Source organism: Taudactylus pleione, unplaced genomic scaffold (assembly GCF_031769625.1).
Source record: "Taudactylus pleione unplaced genomic scaffold, aTauple2 ptg000250l, whole genome shotgun sequence".
In the NCBI taxonomy this organism is placed as follows: Eukaryota; Metazoa; Chordata; class Amphibia; order Anura; family Myobatrachidae; genus Taudactylus; species Taudactylus pleione.
Window position 1 is genome coordinate 645,914 of NW_028284652.1, and position 27,022 is coordinate 672,935.

General features: G+C 49.0%; 1 protein-coding gene across 2 annotated transcripts in view; it reads left to right on the forward strand.

Moving 5' to 3' along the window:
- Positions 1 to 27,022, forward strand: part of NAALADL1 (N-acetylated alpha-linked acidic dipeptidase like 1) — a 132,352-nt gene that overhangs the window by 78,850 nt on the left and 26,480 nt on the right. For both annotated transcript variants that reach the window (XM_088480011.1, XM_088480010.1), the window contains 4 exons: positions 17,392 to 17,485; positions 20,671 to 20,772; positions 25,284 to 25,369; positions 25,736 to 25,855. In XM_088480011.1, the coding sequence (XP_088336137.1) occupies positions 17,392 to 17,485; positions 20,671 to 20,772; positions 25,284 to 25,369; positions 25,736 to 25,855 (402 nt within the window). The remainder of the gene's footprint in view (positions 1 to 17,391; positions 17,486 to 20,670; positions 20,773 to 25,283; positions 25,370 to 25,735; positions 25,856 to 27,022) is intronic.

A 27,022-nucleotide genomic window follows, 5' to 3' on the forward strand; every position in this document is an offset into this window, starting at 1 on the left:
CGGTGCTGTAAAAGTCTTACAAATTATCCTATTACCATCTCTTCATCAATATCTGTCTGTGTTTTCCATATCACATTACTTTCAGATCGCTGAAAATCGCCGCCGTGCCATTTGCCAAGTGATTGATGCTGCTGCAGCGCCAACGCCGGACTCCGGAGAGGTAAGTATTAAATATGATTGCAGGGTGTGCAGTGTGGACCCCCCCATGTGCATTGCACACCCTGCACCCATTATAGATACGCTAATGCGTTTGATCTGATTTGAGTACACAGAACAATATATATATATATATATATATATATATATATATATATATAGGATCAAATGAAAGGTGGAACTCCGGGACTTGTACAATAATGAAAGAGGCGATGCTACAGCAACGTTTCGGTTTTAATGACAAACCGTCTTCAGGCATAACAAACTGAACAAACTTCTTACCTTAAATAACACCCATGTTAACTCCCACCACCAGCTCACAAGGTTGCACGCTGCCGTCGCCGGACCCAATGACGTCAGGCGCACAACGGCGCCCTCTAGTGACGTCTGGAGTCGCCGGGGGCTGCCCATGACAACCAGGTAAACAATGAAGTGTGTAATCTCGCGCTGCACTGATAATAACAGAGCAGCCCGCGGATACACATCAACCATAAACGTCACATACAAAAATGACAATAATGTAAATCAAACTACATCAATAAAAACGCTGTGGGAATAAAGAAGGTACCTTACCTGGAGCAAAGCCAGGAATCTGATCCTCTATCCCCATGCATAGGGAAGCTATGTGAGGGTGAAGCTATGGCTCCTGAACCAAGGAACATATCACTAAAGGAGAATAAAGGAACATAAATACTAAAACTATGTGTGTTAAGGAAAGTCAAAGAGAACATCAATAGGGCAATGTATGCAATCTGCCAACCAATATCAATATATCGATGTGTTAATAACTAATGTATAGTACCTGAGCAACCGACTTAACCACTAACTGGATTGAAAAACTACAGTCACAAGTCGATTGCTACAAAAAGGAATTGATTAAATTTAAACGTGACAAATTAGACACTGTGAACCGTGACTATAGTGAACATAGAGCTTACAGCTGGGCATCAGGTACCACCAAGCAAATAAGACCCGGGCGTAGGTGGAGAGAAAAGCGCCCTCCATTTGATACAGACACTTCTGCAGCTACCGACTCATCTTTGAGTGAGGTAGAATGTGCCAGGGGATCAGCAGACTCATCACAGAAACCCCCTTTAGGGGTTATCACCCGCGCACAGCGGGGTATTGTAAAAGGAAGAAGACTAGATGAGGGGACCAATGGAGGAGGATCGAGAAGGGGACGGGGCATACGAACCTAGTGTTTCATTTATCCTCTCGAACTTTGACTAATGATGAATTAAAAGTCCTCAATAGAGGCCTCAGCTTTGTTCCTACAACCCACTTCGATGAGTTTCAATAGAAAATAGACTGCACACGTCTGAATAGACAACTCCGCCTCAAAGAGCATTTTGGAGTCACACAGACTCCTACACAATTTGATGGCCCTAGTTCTATACGTCCCTCCTCTATGTTTGATCCAGTGTCGAATAATCCTTCAATTAAATGTTTTTCACGCCTTGTAGACACGACAGCGTGCAAAATACATAATCAAAATAAGAAGTTGCATACTAATTTATCTGCAGATGAGAGAACAGCTTTAAGAGACCTCAGCCGATACACTGATATTGTTATCAGACAGGCTGATAAGGGTGGAGGGATCGTTGTACAAGATCTTGCGGCCTATAAAGATGAGATTTACTTACAATTAGGTGATCATACAGTATATAAAGCATTGGTAGAAGACCCCACTGCTCTCTTTAAACGTGAGTTAGACAGACTATTGAAATCAGCAGTTGACAATGGCATCCTGAGTAACAATATTGCTTTGTCACTTAAGGAGGATTGGCCCCGTGTCCCAATACTTTACACCATCCCTAAAATTCATAAACATCTTACTAAACCACCAGGACGGCCCATCATTTGACTTTTTTCTACAGCCTTTGATTCAGCACCAACCTACGTATTTACAGGATACTACAGCATTCCTTAATAAATTAACAGCCATTGGGCCTGATTCAGAGCCGTTCGCTATTTGCGGTCGTTCGTTCAAAAACAAGGGGTGGCTATTCAAATGATCCGTTCGCAAATTGTAGTCTGTTCACACCTCTAAGTCTGAACGAGCGAGCAAAACATACGCTCGTTTATTTGATAAAAACGCCCCCTGGCCGCTCGCACCATACGTCATGTCCGCTATTTATTAGATTAATCGAGTACATCGTACAGCGTATGAACTGCTCGCTATTCTTGTGGTTGGTTTTTTCAACCGCTATTTTGCGAGCAGTCCTGAGTTAAAAAAAACCAAGTGACGTGGTCAATGACGCTGCTGTATTAATTATGCACTCCCTTAAAACGCCCGTTTTGACCTTTAAGCACGCCTGCGTTCGAATTCCACTCCCCCGTTTACAAGCACCTTCCCCTGTTACCACCCACATACGCTTCATTCTGTCACTCAAAATAGCAGGCACTCGCTATATAGCGTACAAACGATTTTCGGCCGCACTGACTGGTTCGCGCATGCGTACTAAAAACCGTACGCATGCGCAGATGTGCGAACATCGCTCAGAACGAGCGTATGGCCGCTAGCGAGCGGCTCTGAATGAGGGCCATTGTTCCAATACCCAACAATAGTTTCCTTTGTACTTTGGACGTGTCCAGCTTATACACCAATATTCCTCACGATGCTGGATTGAATGCCATGCAGAGATTTTTATCTTCAAATAGTGAGTATAACGGTCCGGACATTGAATTATTTATGGAATTGCTGGAACTGACTCTTAACAGAAATTATTTTCTGTTCGACAGTAAATTTTACTTACAGTTACTAGGCTGTGCGATGGGGTCCTGTGTGGCCCCGTTCTTCGCTAATGTATTTATGTTCCAGATGGAAAAGAAATTCTTTTTTTGACAATTCCACTATTTCAAACAAAATTCACTATTTCACTCGTTACATAGATGACCTGTTCATCATCTGGACAGGTACTAAAGAATTGTTTGAAGAATCAATGTCCATCATTAATCAGTTGGACAATCATATTAAATTTACTTGGAATATACAGAGTTGTGAGATACATTATCTTGATGTCTTGGTCTCCAAGGCTGGGAGTGATTTACACACTTCAATATTCAAAAAACCTACGGACAGGAACAACCTGTTAAGGGCGGACAGTTTCCATCCATTGAGCCTCAAACAGGGTTTGCCGTTCTCACAGCTTCTGAGAGTACACCGCATCACTGATAACCCAGATACTGCCTCCATTGAAATGGACAACATGATCAAACATTTTGCGGAAAGGGGGTATCATACACAAGATCTGTTGAATATCAAAAAGAAAGTATTGGCCATGCCTAGAACCACTTCCTTATCAACCTCAGAAAAGAGACAGAGGGAGAATTGCATTCCCTGGGTCAACAAATTTAACCCTTTGAGCCATCAGATTACCAGAGCAGTTAAAAATCTGTGGCATATTGTGGCGGAAGACCCGTCCTTACCGGCATTGAAAGACACCAGGGTCATGCCTTGCTATCGTAGACCGAGAAATATCAAGGACTGGGTAGTCAAGAATGATGATTTCGGTATGGGTAGTGTGCCAATCCCTCACTTTCTAAGTAAGAAACCTGGATGCTACAGATGCATCAACTGCACGACTTGTGGATATCCTAGAAGTGGGTAATTCATTTACACATCCCCACTCAGGCAAACGTTATTCCATTCGTCATGTTCTTACTTGCACCTCTCGTTTCGTCATTTACTTCATTCGATGTCCTTGTGGCTTACTTTATGTGGGTAAAACCTCTCGCCAATTCAAGGAGAGGATTGCCTTGCATCGCTCCGCGATTAGAGCAGCCCTTGACGGCAAAGAACAGGACCAAGCGGTGGCCCGTCACTTCAGAGAGTGCCGGCATGGACTTGCCACGCTCAAATATAAGCTTATTGACTGTATCCCTGCCTCGATCAGAGGTGGTGACAGGAATAAAGCTCTGTTACGTCTAGAGGCCAAATGGATCCACACTCTAAATACTGTGACTCCCTTTGGTCTCAATGAATCGCTCTCATTAACCTGTTGTTTGTGACTACACGTTGTGCATACCTAGGTACCAAAAGAAGCACGGGTTGCTCAGGTACTATACATTAGTTATTAACACATCGATATATTGATATTGGTTGGCAGATTGCATACATTGCCCTATTGATGTTCTCTTTGACTTTCCTTAACACACATAGTTTTAGTATTTATGTTCCTTTATTCTCCTTTAGTGATATGTTCCTTGGTTCAGGAGCCATAGCTTCACCCTCACATAGCTTCCCTATGCATGGGGATAGAGGATCAGATTCCTGGCTTTGCTCCAGGTAAGGTACCTTCTTTATTCCCACAGCGTTTTTATTGATGTAGTTTGATTTACATTATTGTCATTTTTGTATGTGACGTTTATGGTTGATGTGTATCCGCGGGCTGCTCTGTTATTATCAGTGCAGTGCGAGATTACACACTTCATTGTTTACCTGGTTGTCATGGGCAGCCCCCGGCGACTCCAGACGTCACTAGAGGGCGCCGTTGTGCGCCTGACGTCATTGGGTCCGGCGACAGCAGCGTGCAACCTTGTGAGCTGGTGGTGGGAGTTAACATGGGTGTTATTTAAGGTAAGAAGTTTGTTCAGTTTGTTATGCCTGAAGACGGTTTGTCATTAAAACCGAAACGTTGCTGTAGCATCGCCTCTTTCATTATTGTACAAGTCCCGGAGTGCCACCTTTCATTTGATCCTGTCTAACCCTTTTTTTGGCTGGAGCACCTGGGTCTGCTGCTCTTATGGTATGGTGAGTGCCGGATTTAAGCTGTTGTTGTTATATATATATATATATAAACTGGTTAGATTCACAGTTTAAACTCTTATATTGTACTAACCAGGGATTGTCCTCTGCTCCAGGCAGAGCCGGCCCTAGGCATCGGCATTCTAAGCAAATGCCTAGGGTGACTGGAATACCTAGGGGCATTCCAGAGCTCTAATGCTGCCCCCCCCCCCCTCCGCGACGCTACCCCCCAGAGCTGGACTAAGGGGGGAGCGTTGGGGGTAAGTATTCCCGTACCCCCCTCTCTTATGGAGATCCCTGCCACAGATTGGATCTCTATACTGATCCCATCTCCGGCGCTGCGCACGGGAACCTCGCTGTCGCTGACAACAGTGATAGTCATCACAGCTTCCGTCGCCGCAGAGAAGTGCTGCTGGGCAGCTGAGCGACGGCTCAGCTGTCCAATGGCTTGTGAAGCTGCAGCCTGTGTCTCAGTGACTGGCAGGCTGCTGGGAAGGAGGAGGCGGGAGGAAGGGAGGGCACAGCCGCAGCCCGGCCCATAAGCATGGAGGTGGATGACATTTGTTCTCTGAAGAGAGGAAAGTGCAGTCTGGGCCTGATTCAGACCCGGTCGCAAGCGCTGAGAGCTCGCAACCGGGTCGATGGTGGCCCATAGCGCATGCGCACGACGGAGCCAGCTCCGTCATGCGCATGCGCGAGACCTGGCTAGCGATGGGCACTCCGTCGCTCCAGGTCTCGCAACAGATGGGGCGAGCTGTCGATGTTGAGTGACAGCTCACCCCCTTTGGTGGGCGGGCCGGGAGTGGCTGCCCAAATGGAGGCGTTCCCATAAGGACACCTGTCGTTTGGAGGCGGCCCCACTGACATCACAAGTGATGTCAGTGGAAAGATTCCGGCTCTGTTAGAGCCGAAATCTCTCTGGGGCTTGCGGCCACGAGACCCTACCACAAGGGTCTCATCGCAAGCCCGATGGTCGTGATGGTCTTGACCATCGCGACCATCATCATGGCCGCTCGCTGTAGCTGTGGGTGGTCACCCACAGCTATGCGAGTGGCCAGGAGGCCGTTCTAAAAAAAGAAAAACCTGGCCCTGATTCAGAGCGAGCGCTCTATCAGAGCGACCGGGTCTGAATCAGGCCCTCTGTCAGCTAGTAAAGGTAAGACAGCAGTTTATTCATTTTTTTATCCATTAAATTTAAAGGCACTGGGTCCTATGTGTATTATATATACAGTGCATCTGGAAAGTATTCAAAGCGCTTCACTTTTTCCACATTTTGTTATGTTACAGCCTTAGGGGCCTATTCATTAAACCTAAAAATTCTCTGGAGATAATTAGCTTTAGAATTCGCATGGAGTTCTACCTAATTATAGGTGGAATTCATAATTCCACCTCTCCATAAGCATCTATTCTGAAAAGCTGTCATTTTTGCGATGACAGCTTTTCGGGAAATAGATACTTTTCCCTGCCTACACTACCTTATCGCTTCTGGAAACAGTGCTGTGCATGCGCTGTTACATCTGTAAAACCAGCGCATGCGCAGCACTGCCTACAGATGCGTTAAGTTTGTGTACCCCCCCCCCCCGATTTACCTGTCCGCGCAGCAGCCTCCGGCTCCGTCCTACTGGTCTGTCATGTGGTTTCCCAGCAGACCACATGACAGATTAGAAAAAAAAAAAACTTTTTTATTTTTGTCTAAACTTTCTTGTGCTCTGCTGGGGAGCACACATGTCCGACCAGCCTCCGGAGCCTGAGGACGGAGCAGAGCGCCGGAGGGACTCGTCGGGGGACCTGCACTCGCGGATACAGGTAAGTTTCACCTGCTTTTCGCCACCTCACAGTGGCGAATAGTAACTGCATCAAATTCCGAAAATTGATAATTTTCGGAATTTGATGATTACCACAATTTCCACATCCCCATACTAATGTATGGGGAGTGTGGAAATTAACGCAGGGGAACTTAGCAAGGAGATATCTGTGATATCTCCTGTGCTAAGTGGCTACATGAATACCAAAATAACGTTATTTAAGGAAAATGTCCTTAAAAACTTTGGGCCTGATTCAGACCCACTCGCGAGCAGCTGTCCGCTCGCAAGTGGGTCGATGTTATGCACTGAGCATGCGCACGACGGAGGGAGCTCCGTCGTGCGCATGCGCCAGACGCGACGAGCAAAGGAAAGTCCTTCGCTCGTTGTGTCCGATCAAAGGGGGCGTGCTGTCAATGTTGATTGACAGCACGCCCCCTTTGGTGGGCGTGCCAGGGGCGTGCCTCCCTGACGGGGGCGTTCCCACGGGAACGCCTCCCGTCAGAAGCCGGCCCACTGACATCACTAGTGATGTCAGTGGGAGTGATTTTGGCTCTGATAGAGCCAAAATCACTCCGGAGCTTGCGGTTGAAAACCTCAACTGCAGGCTCCGGCTCGCAAATTCGATGGTCGCGATGGTCTCGACCATCGCGGCCATCACAAAGCACGCTCGTATAGCCTGTGGGTGGTGACCCACAGCTATACAAGCGTCCAGGAGGACGCTCCATGAAAATGGAGCCCGGCCCTCATTCAGAGCGTGCGCTCTGCTCAGAGCGTACGGCTCTGAATGAGGGCCTTTATTTTAGTGTTGATGAATAGGCCCCTTATTCCAAAATGGAAAAATAAATTTATGTCCTCAAAATTCTACACACAATACCCCATAATGCAGTGGCATAACTTCATCCCAGTTGCCTGGAGGCAAGATAAATGTTGGTGCCCCCCCCCCCCCAAATGTAAAAGTGCTAATATACTGCATGTGTCTGTATCTATACTGCAACACCGTACGAAGCATGTGCGGTACAACTCAGCCGCATTCACAGACGAAAAACATTGTACAGAAATAAAATAAACACTTTGGCCCCCACAGGAAAAATAAATACATTGGCCCACACAGAAAACAATAAAACACATTGGCCCCCACACAGAAAATAATAAAACACATTGGCCCCCACACAGAAAACAAAACAAACACACTGGCTTCGATAGGAAAGAAAACACATTGGCCCCCACAGAGAACATGTATGTCCCTAGGTTGGGGGGGCTGTGTCTAGAGGGCCGGGGGAGGTAGGGTAGGGAGTGTATCTCCCTAGCTAAGGGGATGGGGGTGTTGTTGGTGTGGTAGTCAGTGTACGTCTCTGGGGTCAGGTAGTGTATGTCCCTGAGCTGGGAGGGTACAGTATATATAGGGGGCCGGGTAGGATGGGTTACAGTTATGTTCTGTAGGCGGGGGTAGTGGTTAGGGTGGGCTAGGGGTAGGGTTGGTTAGCCTATTACCCCTAATAGAGCCAGCACTTGGAGCACCAGCTCCATACACCACCGAGGCTGCTGGGGGCAGAATGGGAGTAGTAGGAAGCAGGGGTCAGGATGGAGTAGTGGGAAGCAGGGGGCAGGATAGGAGGAGTAGTGGGAAGCATGGGCCAGGATGGGAGGAGTAGTGAGAAGAAGGGGACAGGATAGGAGGAGTAGTGAGAAGCAGGGGGCAGGATGGGAGGAGTAGTGAGAAGCAGGGGGCAGGATAGGAGTAGTAGTGAGAAGCAGGGGCCAGGATGGGAGTAGTAGTGGGAAGCATGGGCCAGGATGGGAGGAGTAGTGGGAAGCAGGGGTCAGGATGGGAGGAGTAGTGGGAACTAGGGGTCAGGATAGGAGTAGTAGTGAGAAGCAGGGGGCAGGATGTGAGGAGTAGTGAGAAGCAGGGGTCAGGATGGGAGGAGTAGTGAGAAGCAGGGGGCAGGATAGGAGGAGTAGTGAGAAGCAGGGGGCAGGATAGGAGGAGTAGTGAGAAGCAGGGGGCAGGATGGGAGGAGTAGTGAGAAGCAGGGGGCAGGACAGGAAGAGTAGTGAGAAGCAGGGGGCAGGATGGGAGCAGTAGTTGGAAGCAGGGGGCAGGATAGGAGTAGTAGTGAGAAGCAGGGGCCAGGATGGGAGCAGTAGTGGGAAGCATGGGCCAGGATAGGAGGAGTAGTGGGAAGCAGGGGTCTAGATGGGAGGAGTACTGGGAACTGGGGGTCAGGATAGGAGTAGTAGTGAGAAGCAGGGGGCAGGATGGAAGTAGTAGTGAGAAGCAGGGGCCATGATGGGAGGAGTAATGGGAAGCAGAGGCCAGGATGGGAGGAGTAGTGAGAAGCAGGGGCCAGGATGGGAGGAGTAGTGAGAAGCAGGGGCCAGGATGGGAGGAGTAGTGAGAAGCAGGGGCCAGGATAGGAGTAGTGGGAAGCAGGGGGCAAGGTGGGAGGAGTAGTGAGAAGCAGGGGGCAGGATGGGAGGAGTAGTGAGAAGCAGGGGGCAGGATAGGAGGAGTAGTGAGAAGCAGGGGGCAGGATAGGAGTAGTAGTGAGAAGCAGGGGCCAGGATGGGAGTAGTAGTGGGAAGCATGGGCCAGGATGAGAGTAGTAGTGGGAAGCATGGGCCAGGATGGGAGGAGTAGTGGGAAGCAGGGGTCAGGATGGGAGGAGTAGTGGGAAGCAGGAGTCAGGATAGGAGTAGTAGTGAGAAGCAGGGGGCAGGATGGGAGTAGTAGTGAGAAGCAGGGGCCAGGATGGGAGTAGTGGGAAGCAGGGGTCAGGATGGGAGGAGTAATGGGAAGCAGGGGGCAGGATAGGAGGAGTAGTGGGAAGCAGGGGCCAGGATAGGTGTAGTAGTGAGAAGCAGGGGGCAGGATGGGAGGAGTAGTAAGCAGGGGGCAGGATAGGAGGAGTAGTGAGAAGCAGGGGGCAGGATGGGAGGATAGTGAGAAGCAGGGGGCAGGATAGGTGGAGTAGTGAGAAGCCGGGGGCAGGATGGGAGGAGTACTGAGAAGAACGAGGTAGGTTAGGAGGAGTAGTGAGAAGCAGGGGCAAGGATGAGAGTAGTAGTGGGAATCATGGGCCAGGATGGGAGGAGTAGTGGGAAGGAGGGGTCAGGATGGGAGGAGTAGTGAGAACAAGGGGTCAGGATAGGAGGAGTAGCGGGAAGCAGGGGACAGGATGGGAGGAGTAGTGAGAAGCAGGGGCCAGGATGGGAGGAGTAGTGGGAAGCAGGGGTCAAGATGGGAGGAGTAGTGAGAAGCAGGGGCCAGGAAAGTGGGAGTAGTGGGAAGCAGGGGCTAGGATAGGAATAGTGGGAAGCAGGGGCCAGGATGGGAGTAGTAGTGAGAAGCAGGGGGCAGGATGGGAGTAGTAGTGAGAAGCAGGGGCCAGAATGGGAGGAGTAGTGGGAAGCAGGGGTCAGGATAGGAGGAGTAGTGGGAAGCAGGGGCCAGGATAGGAGTAGTAGTGAGAAGCAGGGGGCAGGATGGGAGGAGTAGTAAGAAGCAGGGGGCAGGATAGAAGGAGTAGTGCGAAGCAGGGCCAGGATAGGAGTAGTAGTTGGAAGCAGGGGCAGGATGGGAGGAGTAGTGAGAAGCAGGGGGCAGGATAGGAGTAGTAGTGAGAAGCAGGGGGGCAGGATGGGAGGAGTAGTGGGAAGCAGGGGGCAGGATAGGAGTAGTAGTGAGAAGCAGGGGGGCAGGATGGGAGGAGTAGTGGGAAGCAGGGGCCAGGATAGGAGTAGTAGTGAGAAGTAGGGGAGCAGGATGGGAGGAGTAGTGGGAAGTAGGGGGCAGGATAGGAGTAGTAGTGGGAAGTAGGGGGGCAGGATAGGAGTAGTGGGAAGCAGGGGCTAGGATAGGAGGAGTAGTGGGAAGCAGGGGCCAGGATGGGAGTAGTAGTGAGAAGCAGGGGGCAGGATGGGAGTAGTAGTGAGAAGCAGGGGCCAGAATGGGAGGAGTAGTGGGAAGCAGGGGTCAGGATAGGAGGAGTAGTGAGAAGCAGGGGCCAGGATAGGAGTAGTAGTGAGAAGCAGGGGGCAGGATGGGAGGAGTAGTAAGAAGCAGGGGGCAGGATAGAAGTAGTAGTGCGAAGCAGGGGCCAGGATAGGAGTAGTAGTGGGAAGCAGGTGGCAGGATGGGAGGAGTAGTGAGAAGCAGGGGGCAGGATAGGAGTAGTAGTGAGAAGCAGGGGGGCAGGATGGGAGGAGTAGTGAGAAGCAGGGGGGCAGGATGGGAGGAGTAGTGGGAAGCAGGGGGCAGGATAGGAGTAGTAGTGAGAAGCAGGGGGGCAGGATGGAAGGAGTAGTGGGAAGCAGGGGCCAGGATAGGAGTAGTAGTGAGAAGTAGGGGAGCAGGATGGGAGGAGTAGTGGGAAGTAGGGGGCAGGATAGGAGTAGTAGTGGGAAGTAGGGGGGCAGGATAGGAGGAGTAGTGGGAAGCAGGGGGCAGGATAGGAGGAGTAGTGGGAAGCAGGGGCCAGGATAGGCGTAGTAGTGAGAAGCAGGGGGCAGGATGGGAGGAGTAGTAAGCAGGTGGCAGGATAGGAGGAGTAGTGAGAAGCAGGGGGCAGGATGGGAGGATAGTGAGAAGCAGGGGGCAGGATAGGTGGAGTAGTGAGAAGCCGGGGGCAGGATGGGAGGAGTAGTGAGAAGAAGGGGGTAGGTTAGGAGGAGTAGTGAGAAGCAGGGGGCAGGATAGGTGGAGTAGTGAGAAGCCGGGGGCAGGATGGGAGGAGTAGTGAGAAGAAGGGGGTCGGTTAGGAGGAGTAGTGAGAAGCAGGGGCCAGGATGAGAGTAGTAGTGAGAATCATGGGCCAGGATGGGAGGAGTAGTGGGAAGGAGGGGTCAGGATGGGAGGAGTAGTGAGAACTAGGGGTCAGGATAGGAGGAGTAGCGGGAAGCAGGGGACAGGATGGGAGGTTTAGTGAGAAGCAGGGGCAAGGATAGGAGTAGTAGTGGGAAGCAGGGGACAGGATAGGAGGAGTAGTGAGAAACAGGGGCCAGGATAGGAGTAGTAGTGGGAAGCAGGGGTCAGGATGGGAGGAGTAGTGAGAAGCAGGGGCCAGGATAGGAGTAGTAGTGGGAAACAGGGGGTTAGGATAGGAGGAGTAGTGAGAAGCAGGGGCCAGGATAGGAGTAGTAGTGAGAAGCCAGGGGCAGGATGGGAGTAGTAGTGAGAAGCAGGGGCCAGGATGGGAGTAGTGGGAAGCAGGGGTCAGGATGGGAGGAGTAGGGGGAAGCAGGGGCCAGGATAGTGGGAGTAGTTGGAAGCAGGGGCTAGGATAGGATTAGTGGGAAGCAGGGGCCAGGATGGGAGTAGTAGTGAGAAGCAGGGGGCAGGATGGGAGTAGTAGTGAGAAGCAGGGGCCAGAATGGGAGGAGTAGTGGGAAGGAGGGGTCAGGATAGGAGGAGTAGTGGGAAGCAGGGGCCAGGATAGGAGTAGTAGTGAGAAGCAGGGGGCAGGATGGGAGGAGTAGTAAGAAGCAGGGGGCTGGATAGAAGGAGTAGTGCGAAGCAGGGGCCTGGATAGGAGTAGTAGTTGGAAGTAGGGGGCAGGATGGGAGTAGTAGTGAGAAGCAGGGGGGCAGGATGGGAGGAGTAGTGGGAAGCAGGGGGCAGGATAGGAGTAGTAGTGAGAAGCAGGGGGGCAGGATGGGAGGAGTAGTGGGAAGCAGGGGCCAGGATAGGAGTAGTAGTGAGAAGTAGGGGAGCAGGATGGGAGGAGTAGTGGGAAGTAGGGGGCAGGATAGGAGTAGTAGTGGGAAGAAGGGGGGCAGGATAGGAGGAGTAGTGGGAAGCAGGGGGCAGGATAGGAGGAGTAGTGGGAAGCAGGGGCCAGGATAGGCGTAGTAGTGAGAAGCAGGGGGCAGGATGGGAGGAGTTGTAAGCAGGGGGCAGGATAGGAGGAGTAGTGAGAAGCAGGGGGCAGGATGGGAGGATAGTGAGAAGCAGGGGCAGGATAGGTGGAGTAGTGAGAAGCCGGGGGCAGGATGGGAGGAGTAGTGAGAAGAAAGGGGTAGGTTAGGAGGAGTAGTGAGAAGCAGGGGCCAGGATGAGAGTAGTAGTGGGAATCATGGGCCAGGATGGGAGGAGTAGTGGGAAGGAGGGGTCAGGATGGGAGTAGTAGTGAGAACTAGGGGTCAGGATAGGAGGAGTAGCGGGAAGCCGGGGACAGGATGGGAGGAGTAGTGAGAAGCAGGGGCTAGGATAGGAGTAGTAGTGAGAAACAGGGGCCAGGATAGGAGTAGTAGTGGGAAGCAGGGGGCAGGATGGGAGGAGTAGTGAGAAGCAGGGGCCAGGATAGAAGTAGTAGTGGGAATCAGGGTGTTAGGATAGGAGGAGTAGTGAGAAGCAGGGGCCAGGATAGGAGTAATAGTGAGAAGCCAGGGGCAGGATGGGAGTAGTAGTGAGAAGCAGGGGCCAGGATGGGAGGAGTAGTGAGAAGCAGGGGTCAGGATGGGAGGAGTAGTGGGAAGCAGGGGCCAGGATAGTGGAAGTAGTGGGAAGCATGGGCCAGGATAGGAGTAGTGGGAAGCAGGGGCCAGGATGGGAGTAGTAGTGAGAAGCAGGGGCCAGGATAGGAGTAGTAGTGAGAAGCAGGGGGCAGGATGGGAGGAGTAGTAAGAAGCAGGGGGCAGGATAGGAGTAGTAGTGGGAAGCAGGGGGCAGGATAGGAGTAGTAGTGGGAAGCAGGGGGCAGGATGGGAGGAGTAGTGAGAAGCAGGTGGCAGGATAGGAGTAGTAGTGAGAAGCAGGGGAGCAGGATGGGAGGAGTAGTGGGAAGCAGGGGGCAGGATAGGAGTAGTAGTGAGAAACAGGGGGGGCAGGATGGGAGGAGTAGTGGGAAGCAGGGAGGCAGGATAGGTAGATTAGTGGAAAGCAGGGGGCAGGATGGGAGGAGTAGTGAGAAGCAGGGGGCAGGATGGGAGGAGTAGTGAGAAGCAGGGGACAGAATAGGAGGAATAGTGAGAAAGAACTCACCGGGAAGAAGTCCTCTATGCAGCTCCCGTGTCCTGGCCAGTGGCTCAATGCTCTCTTCCTGGGGAGAAGTGAGAGGTATCCGCTGACTGCTGAGGGGTTAATGTAAAGTGCAGAGTCCAGGGCAACAGCAGGGAGTCTGCACTGGACACTGACACCAGCTAGTGCTGCTCTGTAAGAGGCCGGCGTCACTCTTTATTGCTGCCGCTGGTACACAGGCAGCTGACATCACGGGTAAGGAGAGGAGACTGACGCGCCTTGCTGCACTGCTCCTGCGGGAGACCCACTGTTACATCCACAGCGGCAGGGGGTGGACATAGACAGGTGGCAGAGGATGAGGGAGGGGACAAAGGAGCCGGGAATTTCCAATTTGGATGAGGGAGGGGACACAGAAGCCGGGAGTTTCCAATTTGCGTTTGATAGCGGAACACAAACTCTGGAAGCGCAGCAGCCGGCCCTTGTACTGCAGAAACATGAATCTGCCTGGGCTGACAGGCAGTGACTCCCGGCCCGGCAGATTCATGATCGGCGCTCAGCTCAGCGGCTCTGGTCACAGCACCGCAGCAGAAGGATATGGAATGGTGCAGGGCACCAGTCAAAATTTTGTCTAGGGCACCAAATTGGCAAGGGCTGGCTCTGGATCCAGGTGTAGCAATGTCTATCACATCAGTCACCAGCTGTCAGTCCATATGCTTCTTAGAGCTGTTTCAGAACCTTAGAGCAGGCAGTATAGAATAAATAAACATATAGAGCCTGAGTCAGAGGTGCATGCAGAACGCGCTGCCGGTGTTCACGTAGTTGAGTGATTATTTGCGACTGTGCATTCATGGAAAGTACAGAATCCCCTACTGTGCATGCAATACACATAGTGTGTGTACATACTGTATATGCTGTTGCGATCAGGACAGACGGTATCAGATATGGGGAGGCAAAGTGATGGGTGTTCCTAGGTGGTGAATGGGAGGTGGCTGAAGTGAAAGCAAAAACACTCAGTCTCACTGGTGTGGTAAGGGTGTGTCATGGGCATGGTAATGGAGTGTCATGGGCATGGTAAGGGAGTGTCATGGGTGTGGTAAGGGTGTGTCATGGGCGTAGTAAGGGTGCGTCATGGGCATGGTAAAGGTGTGTCATGGGCGTGGTAAATGTGTCATGGGCATGGTAAGTGTGTCATGGGCGTGGTAAGTGTGTCATGGGTGTGGTATGGGTGTGTCATGGGCGTGGTAAGGGTGTGTCATGGGCGTGGTAAGGGTGTGTCATGGTCGTAAGGGAGTGTCATGGGCGTGGTAAGGGAGTGTCATGGGCATAGTAAGGGAGTGTCATGGGCGTAGTAAGGGAGTGTCATGGGCGTGGTAAAGGTGTGTCATGGGTGTGGTAAAGGTGTGTCATGGGCGTGGTAAGGGTGCATCATGGGCGTAGTAAGGGTGTGTCATGGGTGTAGTAAGGAGTGTCATGGGCATGGTAAGGGTGCGTCATGGGCATGGTAAAGGTGTGTCATGGGTGTGGTAAGGGGGTGTCATGGGCGTGGTAAGGGAGTGTCATGGGCATGGTAAGGGAGTGTCATGGGCGCGGTAACGGTGTGTCATGGGCGCGGTAAAGGTGTGTCATGGGCACGGTAAAGGTGTGTCATGGGCGCGTAGTAAGGGAGTGTCATGAGCGTGGTAAGGGAGTGTCATGGGCGTAGTAAGGGAGTGTCATGAGCGTGGTAAGGGAGTGTCATGGGCGTAGTAAGGGAGTGTCATGGGCGTGGTAAGGGTGCTTCATGGGCATAGTAAGTGTGCGTCATGGGCATAGTAAGGGTGCGTCATGGGCGTGGTAAGGGAGTGTAATGGGCATGGTAAGGGTATGTCATGGGTGTGGTAAGGGTGTGTCATGGGCATGTCTTTCTCAGACGCATAGCCGCAGCCACAGAGGCCATGTTCAGACAGATTACCTGCATCTGCCATAGGGCTGGTGCAAATGTTGATGGTGTACATGATGGTGGCCGAGGGTGGCGTGTGAAGAAACACAGCAATGTTACAGCATGCTGAGACACTGAAAGTGGCTGTTGCTCATTCAGATGCAAGCTACCAACACTGGGGGAAGCAGAAACTAGCATTTACATATTACTGCAGCCATGACCCCGACAACAGACGCAAGAGCGGACGCAGCAGCCTCCACCTCTGAATCAGGCCCTGAGTGTCTTATACTTAGCAACTCGAATCCACATCAAGTAGTTTGTTAAAGCTGGGTATGTTATTATACACAGCAATTAGTTCTTAGTGCAGAGTCTTAAGCAGTCCTATCTCAGCATTCAGGGGCGTTTTAAGAGAGGAGGGGGCCCGTGTGCACTCCTCGTGCGGGGCCCCCTCCTCTCTCCCTGGTGGCTGGCAGCCGACTGACGCGGCTGGCCAGCCACCGGAACATTAGTAGACTCCGGGCACTAGTGTGTGCCCGGAGTCTACTGCGCATGCGCAGAACACCGGACAATGACTGCGGCGGCCATTTTAACTGTGTTCTGAGCAGCAGTGACACCCGACGTGGGACCTCGGACAGGTAATGGGTGCAGTGTGTGCGGTGCGGGCCCCCCCTGGACCCGGGGGCCTGTGTGCCCCGCACACACTGCACCCATTATAGATACACCATTGTCAGCATTGAATCAGTCCATTTGATACCTCCAGTTGTAATCAGCTGAGAGCAGGCTGGGAGACCCCTTGGGTCTAACAGTGTTTACTTTATACCAGATTGTGGGTGATCACCCTCACACCAACAGTCGCTGGAAGTAGTCTGTATAGGTGAGATTGCAATGCTGTATCGGAAATTGACCCTAAGATCTGTCCTGGTAGTATGGTGGATTGAGCACTAGTAATGTGGTTAGTCAAAACATATGCATCAAACTCCTGGAATGTCTGACATGTTTCTCAACAAATAGCAGATTGTTTCATCAGAGGAAAACGTGTACTCCTTCTAATGGCTCCATTTACATCAACTGCTGCCAATCAGAGACCACCAAGCACTTTCCAATGAGCAGCAACAGCATCCACGACATGATCCCTATGTGTTCATGACCTGATTAAGATGTGGACAAAATGCGGACAAAATGCCAATATTTACACAGTTGAGCGATTAACGACTCACTGCGCACGTGCCATTGTACCTTAGCAATGCCACTCCCAGTGAGGATTTGTTTGCAAAGTTATTGATATTCAGGGACAGTTTGAGGGCGGTCACGGGAAGAGGTGGCAAAAACGCAGAAGTGTCGTGACCATTTTCAGGATGTGTATCTGCCTACATCTGCCATACGCAGAAAATATGGCACCAACGTCTCAATTCCCTGGGCTATTCTACGAGACCATTGGGTTACTCAGATGGTTGATTATTGAAGGATTTACGACCGCCACTGCATATCTGAACGCACTTTCTTGGATCTGCAAAGCCACCCGTGGGCGTCTCAATACATTTCCAGGTGATTACAGCATTAGCATATTTTCGCACAAAAGCTGCGTCCGGGATCGCAGCAGTGATTGCATTAGCACTCACATCTGAATTAGGCCCTTGGCCCGACTTTGAACCCCCAAAGTTCGGGTGTTTTAGACTTTCAGCAAAACCAAACTGCTCATCTCTACTAACTGTCTTTCATATGATCATATTACAATCTCTAGTTCTTCATCAATATCTACCTGTGTTTCCATATCACATTACTTTCACTTTATAATATGTATTTATAGATTATACCTATAGGATAAACGCAACTGATATTAAAGGACTTCCGCCAGTTCCAACTCAACCAATAGGATTTGAGGATGCAGAGAAAATAATTTGGTAAGAGACCATGTAAAACATACATGTACCTTATTAACACATCATTTGGCAGGTTAGGGATTTGCTACAAATCTTATGGTGCATACACACGGTCCAACTTGCTCGATCATCCATATCGTTGAACAATTTTCTCTATTTTAAAAATGAACGATATCGTTGAACGATATCGTTGAACGATTTCATGGACGATGAACGATATCTGACGGTATTTAAATGATGAAGAATTCATAGATATCAAGCAAGTTGGCCAACCTGTACAGTCGACCTCAGATATCGTTATCGTCCATAAGGCCATGCGCATCGTTGGTTGTTCAGTGCAAAAAAGTCAACGATATGAACGATAAACGATATCGTTCATATCGTCCTGCAAAGTTGGACCATGTGTACGCACCATTACTGTTCAAATCAGAGTTCAGAGGTATAATCTGTATTAACAGAATCAAGAAAAAACAGAACAGTGATAAAAAATAGCAGTAATGCATACTGTACATGATAGAATTTATATTCACTCAAAATATATTTTTTTTTAAAATAAATTTATATGGATTTAAATACATAATAAATATATATACTGTATATATATATATATATATATATATATATATATATAGTACTTCTGAGTAGTATGATGTGTATTGTCACGGCAATGGTTTTACAGTCTTATAACGCACTATTTCCCGCTCCCTTAAGTATCTCCTGAGCTTTGATATTGCCATAGACAGGAGCAGTGTCACTAAGGAGAACAATTCATAAATTTTTATGCAAAAGTAATAAGAAAAAATGTAAAGAAAAAAGAAAAGAAATTTAATTTATATATTCTACTTCTGAAAGAAATTATTTATTTTTATAATAAAGTATTTTTCTCTTACTCCCAGCTATTGCCTTCCTGGGATGATGATAGGTATCGAAGGAGAACAGTGGTACTTGTACCACCCTGTGCTTGTTAAAGAGACTTCCGTTTCCTTTCCACTAGGAAGTTATCACCGGAGATCCACAGCGATGGCTCCTGCAGTGATATTTACCAGAGAGAGGGCTTTGTGGAGCTTCATAAATACACCCCTAAGGGGCATATTTATCTTAATCTGCATTATCATGTACATTTGTACCAGGAATCTACCAATAAGCTCTTGCCGGATGACAGGCTCTGATGAGAGCCCGTCTCTGTAGAGCTGGAAGCAGAGTGATATCTTACGCTATCACGGTGCTTCCTGGTTTGGCCAATGTTGGCTCACTGAGCTTGAACGGCCGTCGGCCGGCGTATGCGTCAGTGATACAGCAGCCCATAGAGTGCTCAGCACGCATGTATAGATCTATCTGCCTAGTGACCATAGTCATTATGTTTTGTTATTGGCGAGTGGCATAACCATTCAGCTTATACACAGTGGCGCTGATTCTGAGCTGGGAGCAAAGCAAAAAATCAAGTAACTTTGTGGGCGGGATGCATGACGCATCACATTCAGGATACATCGCATCCCGCCACCCTTCGCATGCATGCCAACATTAATTACACCAGTATGCATGACCAGCACCACAAAGGACTGCTCTCTCGGTAAGAGCGGCCCTTTGTGATGGAGGGTTGCTGGGAGGGATCCGATTGGCCCATAGGCTTCTATAGGGCAACATCATCAGGAAGATGTCGTTACCCACCGCAACCAAGCCCTGGAGTGCATCACATTCTGGGGCTTGGTGCATATGAGAAATGCGGTCAAACCTGCATTTTCGAGGTGTGACCGTATTTCTCCCTTTATGCAAATGCTGGTATCAATCCCTTCTCTGGTGTACATCCGTGTGTATGAATGTGCAAGGACTAAGACGCCCACTATGATCGTCTGTAGACACTGTAATACTGCCTGATGCGTCTTTAGACACCACCATTGGTCGCACCATCAAAACTTGCAACAGCCCTATATAGGGCAGACACTCCAGCGACACACCTGCAACACTCCCATAAAACGCCCAGAAGACGGACCATCTCCGTGCATCTGTTTAGCCACCGGCCAGGGACGCTCAGCTCTTTCCAAGACATTCCTGGTACCAGCGTCTCAATTGCAACAGCGCCTCCGTGTGTACACTCTGTGTAATGCATGCACTATAGGGGTTTTTATGGCATGCACAGAAGCAAAAAAAAAACCTGAACATCGGCATTGTGTGCAGCGGTGAAACAGGACCTTTATACCCTGCCTGCATTGCTATATGATTTTTCCAATCTGCAAAGTTACTTGCTCTCTTTTGTTTTGTTCCCAACTCAGAACCAGCCCCAGTGTATCCTTAACATAGATGAAGACTTAGGATGTAAAAAAAAAAAAAAAAAACACACAACCCACAGAAGATGGATCATTTTCATATGCCCATTACTGCATCATCTCCCTTATGTTGTTGAGTTTGAAATCACTAGTGCATATATTTTCCCCAGCTGTCTTCCATCCACTCTAGTTGTTGCACAGATGACATGCAGTGAAGGATTACTTACCAGGAGAGTTGGTGGATCTCTCGCCCACTTCCTAGTTCCTAGTGACGTGTACAGGATGGGGAGAGGAACACCAGGAATTGCGTGTCAGCGGGGGGAGGGCAGGGGACCAATGTGACACGATTCTATGAGAATCATATAATTTTGATCCCAGCCCCTCTTCATAGACTCATGATTCATGGGATTATGCTGCGGAGGGGATGAGGTTTAATGACACAAAGCACCTAGCCATGCCCCCTCAAAGGCCTGCGGCCTTGGTCCCTCATTCCCAGCATAATGTCACAAATAGTAGGCCAGAACCAGAAAGCTGAGCACTAGGCATGTCTAAAGGACCCGTCCGGGAGGCTCTCCATTCTGCAGGTGCCGTTCCAGGCACTCTGAAAGACAAATACAATTGCCATCAGGACACCAATGGTGCAGCCTCTTAGGCGATGACACTGCTAGTTCCAGCCCTGAGTGTGTGAAAAAGAGTGCAAACACCTAGGTACCTGGAGAGCAGAGATTACCATAGCAGGTAATGGTAGATACACACAATAGAGATATCTAACCAAGGATAAAACATAGGCTAGGCATTACATTTACACAAGAGACCCATTTGGGCCTAATATGGCCTCTTAGCAAAATAAGTGCCCAGAAAGGTAGACTTATGCTGTACATAAACTGATTTAAGTACAAACTGGTTGTTGCTTGCTGATGTGCCACACTTCTACTGTCTTAGTCAGCTGGCTGGCGAAGTAGTTGACTCCTCCTGGCAAGGGTCTTTGGGCTGTGACTACAGAGTGGGACCTGGTTTTCAAGCAAGCGGAGAATACAGTGGATGGTGAGATATATTTTCAGTTTCTTTTGCAAGAGAGCTGACTGTGATTGTGTATTGTGATAATGGACCCCATGCGGAGTTGAACGCAAACTGTCCATAAATACTCCCACCTTGCGCACATGGAAATGTGTGTATTCGTCCATATGCAGAGAGGTCTGTGCCTCTTGCTGTGCACCTGCCCCATATTCATGTGCTTGAGTTACTACTAGTCATCATCATCAACCCCACATACTTGCACCAGTGTATACTTGGCCAAAAAGATGCAGCTGGAAACGGGTATTTCTGCTTACACCCAACTCACACTGCCGGCAGTTGCGTTACACACGCCCCCTCACTGACCTTTACTTATGAGAGAAGACCCCATTACAGCCCAGTTATATGTCAGTCGCAAGTGGAGATGCAATTTAAATGTGTATGACTCTGTAATGCCGGTGCTAGCATACTCTAGGCTCCAGAGCACTCGCAGTGAGAGCACATGCAAGATTTGCTATTAGATGTATGTTCCTCTGCATCAGGCCCAGTGTGTGTGTGTGGAAGGTTCTTGGGGTGGAGTGGTTTGTTCTTTGCATAGATGTGATGGACTCCTATGGATTACTTCGTATACTAGGTGAGTATGTGTGAGTGTGAGTGTGCAGGTATGTTTTATTACAATTTTACATTCACAGTGTGTGTTTGTTTTTTTACGTATTTCTTTAGTTGTGGAACTACACGTGCCAGCGGGCCCGTAATGCCCCACATGCTGGTTTTTGTGTGGTTCTCCAAATACCAGCATGCGGGAGAGGCTTGCTGGTACGTGTGATTCTACAACTAAGACAATTTTTAACCCTTTAATTTACACAAAACACTAACACTATCAACCCGGCACCCACCGCCCTAGGGTGTCTGGGATAGCCCCGGGCTATCAATCTAGGCCTGGGGTGCCCTGGAGAGGGGGACCCCTTTATTGGGGTTATTGGGGACCCCTTTATTCCCCAGGCTGGGCTGACTAGCGGTCAGGGGTAATGCTTTGGCCGGGGAAACCGGTGAAAGGTTTTCCCTGGCTGTGGCATTATCCCCCCGCTAGAAAGAGTTCGGTGCTGGTTTTGGAATTTTCAGGGGACCCCTACTCGTTTGTCCCCTGATTTCCAAAACCAGTACGGGGTCTGCAAAGTCCTGTGCTGGTTCTTAATATACAGGGGCCCCCTACGCATTTTGGCCCCTGTATTTTTAGAACTAGGACAGGCTTTATAAAGTCCAGGGCAGGTAAGGCTTTTGGGGAGGGGGTGCACGTATTTTTTTTTTAAATTTAAAACCTTTTACATAAGTACACACAGAAACATGCATGTATGTCATGGATATGTGCATTTTTCTGTGTTAATCTGACCTGCTCAGGATATACTCGCTATCCTGAAGCAGGTCTATTATTTGGGGACTTTTGGTTATCTTTTATTTGAGAGTCTAAAACAGACATCCTATTACATTGGTCAAGTTGATTGTTTTCAATGTGAAAACATCTGGATGCAAGTTTGAGAATGGGGATTTTTAGTAATGCTGAAAAATGTGAGTTTTAGTGAACTGACACCCTATTACTTTGGAGAGTTGTGAAAAATTGTGAGTTTAGCACAAAACTCGCAATTTAGCAAAACTGACACCCTATTACATTTGGCCCAAAGTCTCTTACCTTAGTTCCCTCACTCGTTCATTCTTCTGTCTGTCTGTTATGGCACCTGCTCAGATTCCTCACACCAACCGCAGCGGCTACTCTCTTATTGAGCGGCACAGCGTGACTTCATGACATCACGACGTGCCGGCTTCAGTGCTCACAAGAAAAACTGGATTGCGGGCATGCCGGCCGCAGCACACTGGTAGGAATGGGACCCCAGCCGGGCCTGTCACTGTCTGCAGCCATGGGCCAGGGGGGGTAGTAGCGGGCAGTTACAAGTTATACAGGTTACAAGCCGGGAGGGCTGGGCAATGCCAAGGGCTAATACAGGAGGGAGAATCTAGAACTGTCATACACAGAGAGCACTATATTAAAGATCTCGATCGCTGGTCAGTGAATTTTAATACTCTGGTTACTAATACCTGTCATAGTGGAGTTTAAATAGAAGAGGTTTGAATCTCCCAGAGATGTGAGCGGTCACCTGACCTGACCACTAGTACAAATCAGCGCAATTGGTGCTTTCCCATCTCTATAGGGAGCAAACACAGATTCTGTGTGGGACAGAGAGAAGGGGAGCATGGACCACCAGACCCAGTAGGTAGAAGCCATGTGCCGCGTCCGGTGCTCCGTGATACCTAGGATGAATAGGTAGGTAACATTACATTTTTCCTCTGTAAAATTGTGAACACATAAAAATAAGTGAAATACTGTACTATGTAGTTTTGGGGGACTAACAGAGTGTAGATAACAATTATATGAATCCAGACACTGTGGGCCTGATTCAGAGCCGGACGCCCACAGCTATAGCGAGCGGCCAGGAAGATGGTTGCGATGGTCAAGACCATCGCGACCATCAGGCTTGCGACGAGACCCTTGTGGTAGGGTCTTGTTGCCGCAAGCCCTAGAGTGTTTTCGGCTCTAACAGAGCCGAAAGCACCTCCATTGACATCACTTGTGATGTCAGTGGGGCCGGCCCCAGACGGTAGGCGTTCCCATGGGAACGCCTCCGTCTGGGCAGCCATGCCCCCGGCCCGCCCACCAAAGGGGGCGTGCTGTAACTCAACATCGACAGCACGCCCCTTTTGGTACGAGACCCAGAGTGACGGTTTGCCCGTCACTATCCGGGTCTCGCGCATGTGCACGACGGAGCCGGCTCTGTCGTGCGCATGCGCACTGGGCCACCATCTACCCGGTTGCGAGCGCACATCGCTCGCAAGCGGGTCTGAATCAGGCCCTGTGTGCAACAGAACACCCTGCATCTTAGAGTGTTCCAGCATTTTCAAAGGTCCTGGCTGGTAGGCTGACAGGAGAGTCCAAGCTGTACACCCTGGCTGAATGTAGGTGCATTTTCATAATTTGAAACCTACGGCAGATCAAAACCTGTATTTGCAATGTGGTGCAGCCATATTACCTTTGGTAAATTATCTCCACAATTTAAATTGCATTGCACGTAAATTCCAAATCTTTACAATCTATAATATTATTCTTTCATTATAAAATTGGATCAGAACATCTTCCACTAAAGATGGTTATAGCTATCGTGGTCAAGCGTAGCTTTTTGGAGCTTGGTACTGTAAATTAGGCATTTTCACTACAGGGACTGTTTTTGCAATTGTAAAGAAAGTAATTGCAGCTGATATCTTTTATATCTACTGAGCAGTGGCATAACAAGGGCGGGGCATGTGCCCTGGGCACCATGACAGGCCCGACAGAGGGGGGCGCCAACGGCCCGGGCAATGTACAGTGTGGAGATGTGCTCCATACTTTAGCAGTGAGCGCTGGAATCAAAGTCTTGCAGCCTGGAGTGATGTCCCCAGTGTCTGTTTCCAGCGCTGGTCAAGGAGCAGCGGTGGGTGACATTTGGCATTGGCAGCTTTTGAAGAGTGATGGCAATTTAAATTTGGTGCCAGCCACAAGCCAATCACGGCTTGTGGCCCGGCAGCCAATAGAAAGCTGCCCTGGTGAGCCAATCTTGGCTTGCTGCATCATGATGTCCCCACCTGACGTCAGACGCCACTGAGCGAAAGAGCCAATTTGGTAAAGGAAAAGGACAACACATGAAGAGCTCTGGCAGCCCCGGAAGAGGCTAGAAGGTGCTGGGCTCAAAAGAGAAGAGCTCTGGCGGCGGTGCTGCTGGCTAGGATAGGCCAGCAGCAGTAGAATGCGGCTGAGGACCGGAGCGTGCTGCAGTGGTGGAAAGTAAAAGAGCTAACAAAGCCCCCCACTGCAGCCTCTCCCAATGGACATTTAGGCCCTCTATGAGGCCATCCCGTCATTAATCCCTCCTTAGACCATCAGGTTGTCGGGCACTAGGCCCGTGGCGGTAATCAAGCCTGAGGAACTTTCAGGCCCATGCTCCTGTAAATGACCCTTGGCTATAGGCCCAGGTCACATACATTGGGGGGCGTCATTTTTCAATTTGCTCAGGACGCCAAAACCCCTAATTACACCCCTATGGGTGAGATGCCCCCTTTCAAAATTGGTCACATTCTAAATTACTGAAGTTTTAGGTCAAAAACTGTTTAAAACATAGGCCCCCTAAGTTACTAAACTGGAGAGGTGTATGACTTCCACAAGCTGTGCACACTCGTCTTTTAAAATACAATGTTTTGCTACAAAAAGTTATTCTCTGAATGGTTAAATGGTTATTGAGTCCTCAATAACATCAAAACTGAGAACACCCTGATGAATAGGATATCATGCAAAGTAACAAAAAGGAACTCTAATCTTAGTCCAGTATACTTTAAAATGCTTATTGAAAAGTCATTTTCTGTATTGTACTATAATTTTATTAAACAGTGTTAATGTGAGGTTTGTGACATTTAAAAATAAATGTATTTATAGTGATTTATGAATCTCCCTTTTCCTCCAGCGATGTTCAGGTGAATGTAAATAACTATGAAGAAATTAGACCTTCTGCAAACGTGATGGGTATTATCAGAGGCAGTGTGGAGCCTGGTGAGTAACTCAGCGTATACAGTATGTTACCAATTAATAAAAATGCAACTACAAACTTTTTCACAAATGCTAAAAAAACTATTTGAACATTTTTGTTATTAACTTTTATTGTTTCTAACCAATCTACTTGTGAACTAGAGATTTCAGTTGCCACGTATTAAGTGTGTTTGGAAAGATAGTAGTCTGGACTTTTTTATGCACATATTAATCGCAGGCCCATCCCTACCTCCTTCCCATTATCAATTCTGTCTAATCATTTGAATGAAGACTATGGGCTTTTCATATTGCAAACTTTCAGTCATAGACTACCAGTTATTAAGTTGTTAAAAAGAGCTAATACAGAGTTTATTTGTCCTGTATTTACAGACAGGTATATAATGTATGGTAATCACAGAGACAGCTGGGTCCATGGAGCAGTAGACCCCAGCAGTGGAACTTCAGTCATGCTGGAAATCTCTAGGGTACTTGGAAGGAAGGTTAAACAAGGTAAAGTAGCTTCTATTTACTAACATTTTAAACGATAATTTATTCCCTACAGTAGTGGAAATACTGCAACTGCTGTGGCTTTCGGCAGTTACAGAGCCATGAAGAGAGGGTCCAGTGATTCTGTATTATCTACTCTCAAAGACCTCACTCTGGTTCTCAGAGCATGCACAGGGGCCAGCGTATATGCAGTGAAAGCTCAAATTGGGCGTGTATGCAACGAACACTGGCACTCTTATCTGACCCAGTTTCTTCAGATAAGATTGCCTTCTGCTAAATGCCTATGGATGACGTGGCGCTCTCTTGACGACTCCACTTCAAGTCTATTCTCCCAACATAAAGCTCTGCTTTCTCATTCATATCATGCCAGGCCTTCAATCTTTGCTGCCTTTTCGCTAACCTAAATCTTCCCATCCCTCCTAATCTTCACCTTCCCTACTATCTTATCGTGCTTGTTTATGCACCCATTCACTTCCAAAATAGAGTCAATCCACCATGACATTTTATCACTTAAGACACCACCTCCCTCTTCCCCATCCTTTCTACCAGGACTGCCAACCTTGTCCTCTTTCACCCTGGTCTCTGTGTCTGAAGTCCATGCCCTCCTCTCATACACTCTACCTACTCCCTTGATATCAATTTCTCCAGCATTATCTGATCCCTCTTCCCTGAAGCATGTTCCCACATTGAACACCTGGTCAACTTATCTTCCTCTTCTGGCACCTCTCCTTTATCCTCACAAGCTTACCCTGGTCTCTTCCTTTCTTAAGAAACCCTCATTTGACCCCTTCGTACTCACTAACTACTGTCCTATCTTTCTTCTCCCTTTTGTCTCCAAGCTCAGTGTAAAACTGCCTAATTTCTTTCCTTTTCTCCAACTGCCTCCTAGACCATTTACAATCTGGCTTTTTGCAACTTCATTCCATTACAGCTGACCTCACCAGTGACCTCATGGCCAAATCCAAAGGAATTCATCTTTGTTCTTATACTCCTTGGCATCACAGCAAAATGTGACACTGTTGACCAGTCCCTTCTCCTCAAAACCCTCCACTTCATTGGGCTTTGTGACATCTTACTTGGTTCACATCTTACTTGTCCAACTGATGCTTCTCTGTATCTACACCCAACTCCATCTCCCCTCCACTTCTCCTTCCCATCAGGGTCCCCCAA